General features: G+C 40.2%; 1 protein-coding gene across 1 annotated transcript in view; it reads left to right on the top strand.

Annotated features, from left to right (window-relative positions):
• The window catches only part of ADGRG4 (adhesion G protein-coupled receptor G4), a 119,534-nt gene extending 110,562 nt beyond the window's left edge, over nt 1-8,972 (top strand). Inside the window, 3 exon segments of the mRNA XM_006160723.1 lie at nt 4,831-4,932; nt 5,878-6,045; nt 8,923-8,972. Coding sequence (XP_006160785.1) covers nt 4,831-4,932; nt 5,878-6,045; nt 8,923-8,972 — 320 coding nt within the window.
• The last annotated feature ends 3,565 nt before the right edge of the window (nt 8,973-12,537 follow it).

Here is a 12,537-nt window from a genome sequence, read left to right as displayed (position 1 = left end):
TATATATAGTAAGGAGGCATGTGTGATGATTTTGTGGGAGTCTCAAAATCTACCCCATATGTTTACTCTCCAGTTTGACTCAGTCCATTTGGGCTACTGAGGTAGGCAGGCTGGAAGTCAACTTGGCAGTCCATAGAGTTAGATTCTCCCTTTCTGTTCTCCATTAATTGTTCATTCAATAAATCTTCTTTTCCAAAGTGAACTCTGCTGGTGGTCCTGTGAGATGCCCAGCAAGAAAAGAGTTCTATGGTCAAACAAGTTAAGTTCATGTATCGAGCTGCATTCCCCCATTGCTGGGATGGCATGTATAAGCTCTCAGATACTCTGCTGGGATGAAAAACAAAAACAAAACAAAACAAAAACATTCAAAAATTGTTTTAATCCTAGCATTTTTTAGAGAGATTTTTGCTATAGGGTGCGTACACTCACCAGAGAGACAGCGAGAGAGAAAGTGAGAAATCACTCCTGCCAAGGGGGATGGCCATGCTGCAATCCCTTCTCATCCATTCTCCTCTCAGGATCCTGGGCACGCATGCACATGTGCCCGGCATGAGTTTAAGTTGCCAGGTCTGGCACTTAAACTGCAATAGAGTATGTGGGAGCCCAGTGATGGAACCATTACACCATTTGTTGGTCCCCAACCCTAGCATTTTTAAAACCTCAGTACCCTTTCTGGTTCTTAACCCCTGAGGAGCCTTGGGAACTGAATTGGTATGCCCTGATTATGTGCTAGTCATTTGTAAGATTTGTAAGGGGAGTAGGAGCGCAATCCAGTATAAGGCATAATGTTTTGCCCTTATGTCTTATGACTCAATAAGCCATTTCATTTTAGAGCAATGAAGTAGATCAACTGAAACTGTCTGTCTCACTGGATCCTGTGAACCTTACACAGCCATATTCTAATTGGAATGTAAAAAGACATCAAACGTGTTGTTCTTTCTGTACTTCCCATCCTTATTGTTACTAGAAGTAGGGATGGAATTTTTAGGAACTCTTCATACCTTGATTCCCTTTGAAGCTACCAGTACTTGGTTACATTCTAGACTGCTGACTGAGGCCCTGGTGATGGCTCTACACCCTTCCTCTGGAGATTGCCTGGTCTACACTGAGGCACTCTGACTTGATACTCTAGCACAATGTTCTAACCTCAAGAACTAATCTGCCTTGGTGTAGAATGTCCGAGAAAGTGTTGCCTATGCAGACTTCTTCAGAGATAATTTCAGGCTTCTCTTGGCTCACTAATTCTGAGGAGAAATGAGCTTGCCATATGGGAAGAAGGGTTAAAGGGAAAGCTGTTGAGCAAGAAGGTAAAGCAGTTTCAAGCTTAAATGTGGGATGAAGATATTTTCAAAATAGTGAGTGCTCCAATTCCTATGGTCGAAGGGGAAAGTGCTGGGTTTTCGGGAAAGTCATGATGCATTTTTGCATAGGAAAACAGAAAAATATGTCATGACTTTCCCAACGACCTAATAATATCTAAGCAGACAGTCTACATGAATAGAAGCAGAATTTAATTGGATATTTCTTAAAGATTAAAACCAAAGTCTCAGAGATCCAGCAACCACAGAGCCAAGCTATTTCTGACTGTCAGATACACTCTATGTCAATCAAGCATCAAGCATTTCTAGTCCTGCCTACAAAATAGAATGTGCCATCTTGTAGCAAGGATGTTTTCAGAGCTCTTACTTTCAAACTCAAATCACACACACACACACACACACAAATACACACAAACTACCTGAATAACCTCAGAACAAAATACAATGGAACAAGTGAACAAACTAGCTATTTAAATAACGAATAGCAGGCTTGCAGTTCTGGCTGAAGTGGCTGGCCCATGGTCAAGTGGGAAAAAATTATGCTCATGATGAGCCATTTGTAAAGGAGGGATTCACAAATAAAAATGCAGGTGACAAAAGCCTGACATCTTCCCTCATGCCTATGTTCTATGAGTAAGCAGATCAATCTGTTATTGGAAAGAAAAAGGAAGGCTGTCAGGCGGAGAGGGAGAGCTGGCAGGCAGCTCATTGGAATTCACAGAATAACCTTTAAGTCTCAGAACTAACTAAACTCCCTGCAGGAAATCAGAGCAGTAATAGGTGCTTGATGTCACTGTTGTCCCTTGTTCATGCTGCAGCTAGAAGAGTTTTACCTGCTCTACGACTGAGGTTTGTTCTCATCAGATTGCTCTACCACCTTCCAGGTGGCTGCTGCCCAGAAAAGAGTGAATGAACATTGCTGAATCCTGCCATGGTTGTTTGGTTATAAATGGAGATAAAGCCCTCAGGAGAGTCAGTGAGACACGCCATTCCTTTTAGCCTCCAGATTGCTGCCTCCCACCTGGAATCAGAGAGGCTCAGGGCTGACGCCAGGGAACCAAAAGCTTCTCAATCTAACTTCTCATCCCAGTGACAGGAAGTCACTTGTTTTTCCCTGCAACTTTCTAGGGACTGGAGAACTCACCGTTCCATAAAGCAGACCATTTAGCTTCTAATCATCTCTGAACCTTATGCAGTCTTCCTTACACAAGGGAAGTATGGCACAGTAGTTAACACTTGAGATCGACAGACTGTCTGTATTCAGTCCTGATGCTCAATCTTAGCTCTGTGACTTGGGTCAAGTTTACTAGACTTCTTGGACTCTGAGGTTTCTCATCTGTTAAAATGAGACTAACAGCATGATGCCTATCATATAGTCACTGCATAGTAAACACTAGCTGTGATTTGTTATTACATGATTGTTCTGTGGTTTCCTCCATTGCTTCTAGTTCTAACGTAGTAACTACACAGAACAAGCCTGTTTTGTCCTTTCCATGACAGCCCTTTCAGATCTGTGACTAAAGATATCATCTCTCCTTACCCTATATTTCTCACTGCAAGTTTTTTCTTATCTAGAGACAACATCCCAGCTCTTTCAGTTTTTCTTGTTTCTTCTATTCTTAAGTGCTTCTGCCTGTCTTCATTCTCTTAAAACAAAGTCTCTCAAACTGAACATGGTGCTGGTGGGAGGTATGGCCAACCCAGGGCAAGATGACAGGAGACTCTCACCCATCTCAACTTAGATCTTTTGCTTCCACTAATGTCCTAGCTGAATTTAGCTTTGCGAGCATTTAGTATTGACTTGTGCTCAGTTTGCAATGAATCAATACCACTCAAATACTGGTCATTTACCTTCAGGAAAACTGACCAGTGTAGAGACAAGCTGAATCCTGTTTAAAGAGCAAAGGTTTCCAAACTGCACTTGGACCAAAATAAATATTTTGAAGCCCAAGAAGGTACTGCTAAGATTGCAGAAGATTGTGAGACTTTGTGTATCAAGTCCTCAGAGTTCAGGTCGAAACAAGTAGCTGTTGAGCTGCTGCGTGTAACACTGAAAGCAAAGGCAAAAGTGATATAAAGATGAAAAGGAAACATGTTAGCCCTCAAAGACTTGACAGCTGAGGGCAGTGGAGTGTGCTATATATGGAGTATAATATGGCTAAGTATGGCAGATATGGTAAACACATTTATGGGAGTTCAGAAGTAGGAAAGATTAGTTTTTGTCTGAGGCATCTAGAAAGGCTTTGTGGATAAAGACTTTTCATATGGACAGTAAATAGAAGTTAGGCTACTGACAGGAGTTAATTGTACCAATCCCATCCTCAACTTTAGGAAAACCCAACTGGTCCTCTATGGAATTTGCAATCTGGCTCATTGTAAGTCCTACTTTTATTTCCCAAGGAGATTTTTTTAAAATAATTTTTAAATTTAACTTTATTTATTTATGCATTTATTTATTTTTAATTCAACCAGAGAGAGAGAAAGGGAAAGTGAAAAAGCAAACTTCCATTTCCGGGATTTGAACCATTGTCAGCCATGTGGGAGTCCAGCGCTCTTAACCACCAAGTCACCTGCTGGCCCCCAAAGGAGGTATTTTAGAGTATGAGGATGATAGCTGGTCAGTATACCATTGATAAATGGTGAATATCTTCAGTATCCCCTTTCCCTTTGCAAGACAAAATCAGTACTGGCAGTAGAAATTGAGGACACCAAATGCATGGTTTCTACATGGTGTAACTATGCCAAAGAGTGTTAATATTAGTTTATATTAGTTATTTGTTGCTGTGTAACAATTTTTCCCCATTTTAGCAACTTAAAACAATAAACATTTATCATTTTACACAGTATCTGAGGGTTAGCAATTCAGGAGCAGCTTAGCTGCCTGAGTGTTTCTGGCTCATGGAACCTCATGAAGTTGCTGTCAAACTGTCAGATTGAGCTACCCTCACCTGATGGCTTGACTGGGGTTAGGGGATCTGCTTCCAGGAAGTCTCACTTACATGGCTATGGACTGGAAGGCTCAGTTTCTCACCAGGTGAGCCTCTTCACATGGATGCCAAGATGTTGTCAAGACAAAATATTTGGTGTCCTTCAGAGTTAGTGATCAGAAGGAAAGAGAGAGAGGCTTTAGCATTTTTTTATAACCTAGTCTTGGAAGTAACATCTCTCACTTGGGCCATATTCAACTGATACAATAAGTTGTGAGCAGCAGGATGTGGGAATCACGAGATAGTTGTCTCAGAGACTGGCTACCATAGCGGGCCTTATCGCTCATGCTCTAAAATGGACACTGGCCCAAGAGGGAAAGCAGTGGCTGAAATAAAATCTTTGATACAGACCTTCATGTCATCACTGTCTTTGGAGGTTAGAAAGAGGAGATCAGAAAGCCAACAATGGTCCTGAGGCTTCCTTGAAAGTAGTATCTACGGGGACAAGAGCAGGCCTAAGTCTAGGCATTGGTGATGGCTGGTGAAAGAAGCTGAAAAAGACTGACTTTCTTCTTCTGACTTAGGATTCCTCATTTTTGTGTTTCACTGCTTGATGAAGGAGAGTGTACGGGAGCAATGGCAGATACACCTCTGTTGTGGGTGGTTGCGACTGGATAACTCTTCTGGTAAGATGCCAGCTTGAGTAAAGTTTTTATTTTTACATGTTTTACAAAATTTATCAGATTAACTTGTCTCCTAACTTGAGTTCATATGGCATCAGCATCAAAATAGAGGCTGTTTCCATGTCATGGAAACAATTTGTGCTTTTGTGTGGGAATGAATGAAGCCAAGTGAAGAATGTGACATGAGCTATATTTTAACCTCATAAAACTTTTGTTTTGGCTCAGAATCCCTGGATTTTTTGTCCTTGCTGTCACTTCAGTCTTGATTTAATTAAAGGGACATTGATTTAGTACCTACTGTGTTCCAGGCATTGAGTTGCAGGGGTTTCTTGCTGGTATTCACCAATAGGTTGAGTAGATGTGGGAGGCAAGGAGTGGTGGTGAATGTGGAGAGAATTTAGCATTCCTAAGCTTCCAGTGGGCTGCTTGGGTGGACTGAAGACTCTTTCTGCAAGGTAGGAGATATAGTGGACTCTGATGTTGCCTTTTAATACTGGTACTTCCCTTGACAATATCTTTAGTGCAAGAAAACTACTGTTCTTTGTATCAAAAGAATCATCCACCCAATTCAAGCAGCCTCTCCCAGGCTAATATAAAGCCTAATCTATTTCCTTTAGTGAAGGCAGCATTTGAACTCTGTAATTCTGTAAGTAGTGCTGAGGTCTCCATCCTCTATGCTGTGCATGTCAGTAACCTGCTGGTTCTTGTGCGCTAGGAAAAGCAGGCTTCTTTCGTAAGTGAATTGGCTCGCCCTGTATCACACATTACAGTATAAATAAATTGCTCACAACTTCATAGAAAAACTGACTCCATGAGATACCCAGATTGAACGTGGTGTGCAGTGAGCTTTATATATTTTTTTAAAATAGTTATTGAGATATAATTTACCCATTTTAAGTACAGAATTTGATGACTTTTTATTTTAAACTTGTTTTGGTGTCATTGCAGATGGGGGCAGCAGATGTGGAATAAATGTTGGGTATAACCAGGAGAGACTGACGAAAACACTTGAACGCAAATTGTTGATGCCATCCCTCAAATCAACTGCAACTAGTTCTACTTTCAAATCTTTAGGCTCTGCACAAGACCCTTCTTCAGAAATATGCTTCCAAAATGGTGAGAAAAAAGGGCTGCGTTATCTACATTTATATTCTAGAGATATTAAATTAGGTGTGCCCATGAGCTAGGTCTTGGATAGTATTTACTCCTCAAAACCCAATCCACATGTGCATGTATACACCTGGGCTTATTTTAGTGTGTATAGAAGCTCCTAGTGAACTTAGTATGTACAAATCTGATAGATTATTAGACTGATGGGGGAGAGAAGTAATTGGAAGGCTAGAAAATTAATCACGAATCGAAAACAATTGTAACAGAATGTTGAAACTAGAAGGAACCTTAGACATGATTTAGTCCAATCCCTTCATTTTACAGATGAACAAAATCATGGAAAAAGAAAATGCCTTTGGGAATTCAGCCCATTAGCAGAAGAAATGGGTACAGAACTCAAGCCTTTTTTACCTCAGGGCTATTGCACTCTGCTGAGAATACTCTCAAAACTACACATTACTCTTAGATGCTTGCCTTCTTCCATAGGAAGCCATATTTCTAGGTAGAGACATGTTGAGCTGGGGATGGAGTGTTGGAAGGGAAAACATAGGGAAAGGACTGATTTACATCCTTAAAGAGAAAGGTGAAGTGAACAAGAACTCAGTAACTTCAAGTTAATGTGTGATTACTGTGTGTTCTGTGCTTCTAGTCAGATGTTGGTGTAAGGGTCTTAGGTTTCTTCTTTTCTTCTTCTCCTCCTCCTCCTCCTTCTCCTCCTCCTCCTCCTCCTCCTTCTTCTTTTTTTTAATAGAGATTTTTTTTATAGGGTGTATGTGCTCTCCAGAGAGACAGAAAGTGAGAAATCATCCCCTGAGGGGATGGCTACTCCACCAGTCCCTTCTCTTCTATTCTCCTTCCGTGATCCTGGGCACACACACGCACCCAGCGTGAGTTTTAAATTGCCAGGTCTGGGACTCAAAACATGGTCAATCACGTATGAGTCCAGCAACATAACCGTTATGCCATCTGCTGATCCCAGATTCCCTTTCTTAAGACTTTAGTTAGGATTGATGGGGTAATGGTTACATCACTGGACTCCCATGTAGTTGACCGTGATTTGATTCTTGGACCAGTTGGCTTGAAGCACACACTGGGTGCATGTGCATGTGTGCCCAAGATCCTGAGAGGACAGTGGAAGAGAAGGGATTGTGGCATAGCCATTTCCCTTGGAGGGTTATTTCTCACTTTGTGTCTCTGTCTCTCGCGAGTGCACGCACCCAATAGCAAAACAAAACAAAATGACCTCTTTCAAAAAAAGAAAAAAAACCCTGAGTTCACACACACACATATACACCACCTTTGGTGGCCTTGCTGTAGACATTATCCCACCTTCTCAGTGCTGGTGGTAGGATGATTGCTTCATCCACTTGAATTTTTCATTATGACTCTAAAAGCTAGTTCTATTGCCAAGAGATGAAACCAATCTGGAAGCAACATGATGAAAAAAAAAAAAAACAACTGAACTTGAAGTTAGAAGGCTTTGGATCAAGTCCCAGCAGTGTCACTAATTCTGTGACCTTGGGCATATCACTTCCCTGCTCGGGCTATATTCTCTCTCCCTTTAATATGAAGATACTGGAATGGATTATCTTCAGTGTTCCTACCAGTCTTAAGACTGTGCAAGGCAATGCTATTTTCTAGGTGAGGCTGGTTGACTAATGTATGAAGTCTCAGTTTTCATCTTCATACGGTAAAGCGAGCAGTGTACATGAGAAAAAAACTTCTTTCTGGTGACAAACATCCATTATACTCTGGCAGACAAACTTGTGGACATGTTACAGTGCTTTTAGGAAGGCACTAGGGAGCTATAGCATACAGAAGGCATGTGTTGTGGAAGCTCTTTGGTAAATAATAGTTGGAGTTTATTGGAAAACATTGTTTTTGCAAAAGGATTCATTAGGCTCCCCTGTTGGCACTGGGAGCTATTGTTTCATTAGTAAATACATAGCCCAAATGTGTACATATTATTTCTTTGGAGCAGTAGTAGCAAATACCTTGTCTAGGATTCTTATGTTGTTGTACGAAGAAATACACTTGGAAAAGTGGCAACAACATGCTCATCAGTTATGATGCTAACTCAGTCAGTGGAGCAGGTAGGCCAACTACAGATACTAAAACTGAAATCTGAATGCTACCAAAATCTTGTGGCAGCCAGAAGATCAAGGCTATTAACACAGAACAAAAAAACATGCCCTTAGTACCACCAGGTACTCTTATTTTATTTTTTTTTTCTTTTTAAAAGAGAAAGATTTTTGCCACAGGACATATGCATTTGCCAGAGAGACAGAAAGCAAGAAATCACTCCCTGGGGGAAATGGCCATACTGCAATCCCTTCTCCTCCATTCTCTCGGGATTTTGGGCATGCACGCACACACACACCCAGCGTGAGCTTCAAACCAACAGGTCTAGGACTAGCATTATGGTTGACTCGTGGGAGTCTAGTGATGCAACCACTACACCACCTGCTGGTCCCTCACCAGGCACTTTTAAGCTGAGAAATAGCCAAACTTTCAGTGCAAGAATATTAGATCCACAGGGGATATCAATGTGTGTGTTCCCATTTTATGTGGCTGCTTCCTGAAGGCCTCCCAGATTTGTCCACGAATATTTTCCTCTAGGTTAAGGTTAAGATCAATAACCTTTCCTATCATTCATAATGCAGGAAAATGGTATACACTGTATATACTTGTTACGTGACAGTGCTGTCAGGATGAATGAATTCACCATGGCTTTATATTAAACTATCCAAAGGAATACCACAACCTTTACTTCCTAATTCCTCTATCCATTATTTCATTTGAAAAAATTTTATTATGTTTCTACTATGTGCAAAGTCCTTGATGCCACAGCTGAAATGTCCCATTTTTTTTTCTTTAATGCAGATGACTTTGATGAAGATCCCTTCCGTTTCGCTCCCTTGTGTTGTGCCTAATTGTGTAACAAGAATATTGCCTGTGGAAATCAAAATTAATTATATTCACAAATAAAGATTTTTTTCAATATATCTCAATAGAGATACTCACCTCCCCACAGCCCCGGATTGGGGGAAAATGTTGAATTTGTGAAGCAATCTACTCCAATCTCATATTTTAAATATCTTGGAAGAGGCAGAATGACATAACATCTGGTGAATATTAAAGTCAGAATAATTCTCCTATTTATTGTTATAGTTGTTTCTTTTGGGGAGAAAAATATAAGCCTGTAGTTAAGATAGATTAGGGGAGAAATATGTACAGCAGTGGTGATTTCGTTTCAAAAATTTAAGTGTACATATCCTAAAAGAAAAAGATCAGGATCAGGGTCCTTACTGCCCTACCTCGGGAGCCAAACAATTTCAGGTGGCCAAAGTTTCAGGATACCCAACTGGCTTGACACCCACCAGTGAAGCAGATAGGAAGAACCACAAGGTCATACCTTTTGGGAAAAAAACACAACTCGGAATACAAACCCCCAAACCAAAGCAAGTCTGCTCTGCTGGCCTGTCATGACAAAGCACCTGAAATCTCCATTATTCAAGTCACACTTTTGATTGAAGTTCTTTATTAAAATGTAAACATGTTTTGGGGAAAGGGTGGCTCATCAATCCACAGACATCCATGAATTCCTTAGGGGGATTAATTTCTCAGCCAAGACAGCCCCTTGGGGAACAGAAAGCAGAGTCCTTAGGAACGTAACGAAAGAGAAACTTTCTGAAGCTGGTGGCTTTTCCTAGGAAGGAAAGGACAGGTCAGGGTGAGCAAGACAGTAGGGAACATGGATGTGCGAGAAGGGTCACTCAAAGGCCACAGAGTGAACAAGGAAGGCAAATTTTGCCTGTTTTGTGTTCTGTGAATACTGCCACTGAGGCTTCCCAGCCAGGCATGTCACTCTCATTTGGCCTTGGGTAGAAACCAGGAAAAGAAATGAGTATTATACAAATATATACAAGCAACTGGTATCACGGGTTAACTTCTTCTCAAGGAAGAGAGGTTTACTTTTCACACTACACCTCTTTGTATCTTTGGAATCTTACACTGAGAAAATAGATTACCTCTTGGAGGAATAAATAAAAGAATACATAAATAAAGATAAACAGACCCTTCTGATGAGAAAGATTAACTCCTCTTTTGATTGAAGTTCTTTATTAAAATGTAAACATGTTTTGGGGAAAGGGTGGCTCATCAATCCACAGACATCCATGAATTCCTTAGGGGGATTAATTTCTCAGCCAAGACAGCCCCTTGGGGAACAGAAAGCAGAGTCCTTAGGAACGTAACGAAAGAGAAACTTTCTGAAGCTGGTGGCTTTTCCTAGGAAGGAAAGGACAGGTCAGGGTGAGCAAGACAGTAGGGAACATGGATGTGCGAGAAGGGTCACTCAAAGGCCACAGAGTGAACAAGGAAGGCAAATTTTGCCTGTTTTGTGTTCTGTGAATACTGCCACTGAGGCTTCCCAGCCAGGCATGTCACTCTCATTTGGCCTTGGGTAGAAACCAGGAAAAGAAATGAGTATTATACAAATATATACAAGCAACTGGTATCACGGGTTAACTTCTTCTCAAGGAAGAGAGGTTTACTTTTCACACTACACCTCTTTGTATCTTTGGAATCTTACACTGAGAAAATAGATTACCTCTTGGAGGAATAAATAAAAGAATACATAAATAAAGATAAACAGACCCTTCTGATGAGAAAGATTAACTCCTGTGTCTCAATACCATAAACCAAGTTCCCATTCCCCTTCATAATAATTATGGTACAGTGGGCTGTGGAGACAGCAGAGCTGGGTTCAAATCCCAGCTCTGTCATTTTCTAGGCATGTGACCTTGGGAACCAATGGTTAATGACCCCCAGTCATTAACCATTCAGTCCCTGTGGCCCTACTTACCAAGTCTACCCTATTAAATGCACCATATTGGAGCCTCTAAGCAAAAATCAGTATAGTGAAGAGAAGTGTGCACTCCCATGTTTATTGAAGCACTGTTCACACTAGCCAAGATAAAAAATCGATCTAAGTGCCAAACAATGGATGAATGGATAAAGAAACTATGGTTGAAATATTATTCATTAATAAATAAGGATGAAATCCAATCATTTGAGGTAACATGGACAAACTTAGAGGAGATAAAGCCAAGTAAAATAAACCAGACACTGAAAGACAAATGCCATATGTTCCCACTCACTAGTAGAAGCTAAAAGATCTGATTGCATAGAAGAGGAAAGAGGAAACTGTAACAATGGATACCAGAAGCTAGAACGATGAGGGGGTGGAGGGATGGGGAGAACTTGGTTAACATACAAAAGTTCAGATAAATAAATAGATAAGCTCTATAACACAGTATAGTAACTGTAGTTGGTGTATATTTTCAATGTATATTTCGAAATAGCTAGGAGAGTGGATTTTGACTGTTCACAACACGAAGTAATGATCAGCCGTTGACTTCAGGAAGAGAAGTTGGGCATCCTCATGCAAGCAAGGAAGGGAGGTTTGAGAAGGTGAATATGTTTATTTAATTTGATTATGACACACTAATTTGATCATTACACAACATATATATAACAACTTATACTCTAAAAATGCACACAGCCATTACATGTAAATTAGAAGTTATTTTTTATAAAGTAGATAGGTCCTTAGGCCCCTGGATATCTGCCATCATAGTCAGTTCTCTTGCCTAAGAAATTTTGTCTTGGCTTTACTTGTTCCCACTTAATATACACCAAATATCTGCATTTTATAGCAGAAACGGAAAGATTATGAAGAATAATAGTTGTACTAGCGACAGTATAGGAGAGGATGGGTAATAGTGGGTAGTAGGGGGTGAGAGGGAGGGGATCAGAGGACAAAAAACATTTAATAGACACAAAAGTGAAAAGTTATCTGTTGATGATAATGTATGTAGCAATGTCTTTGACTTTGATAATATACACTGTATTCATGCTGGGAAAAACCATGCTGTACATTGTGAAGATATACAGTGATGTATAGTGCTGTAAATTAAAAATATATATATGAAATACATTTTTAAAACAATGTCAAAGCATTTTTATCTTAAGGAAATCCCACATCTCCTCTTCTCCATATGTCTTCATGCATTTTCTTTTTTTAGAGAGGAAGGTGAGTGTGTGTGTGTGTGTATGTGTGTGTGAAGGGACTAATATAAATAACGTTACAGGTATTTGAACTGACAACATTAAGTCACCTTCATTCAAAAATAGATTTAAGGACAAGACTTGGTTGTAGGTAGCAAATCTACAAACATATGCATTCTGCCAAGGGCTTGATTTAGGGGATCATTTTGGCTGTTAAAACACACATGACTGTAATTTTTAACAAGTAATAGGATGCTGATTGTTCTGCTGCTGCTGGAGTGATGAATGTACAGCCTGTGCCTAATGACCCAATTTGCTGTCAAGAAGAGAAAAGTTATTTTATAGAAAAGTTCATGATTCCTGTCATGACTCCACCTGTTAATTAGTAAAATAAGAGTTTTCTGCAATTTATATGACAGTTTGAAA

The sequence above is a fragment of the Tupaia chinensis genome, unplaced genomic scaffold (assembly GCF_000334495.1).
Source record: "Tupaia chinensis unplaced genomic scaffold, TupChi_1.0 Scaffold000706_1, whole genome shotgun sequence".
NCBI lineage: Eukaryota > Metazoa > Chordata > Mammalia > Scandentia > Tupaiidae > Tupaia > Tupaia belangeri.
This window is presented reverse-complemented; position numbering and strand designations above follow the sequence as displayed.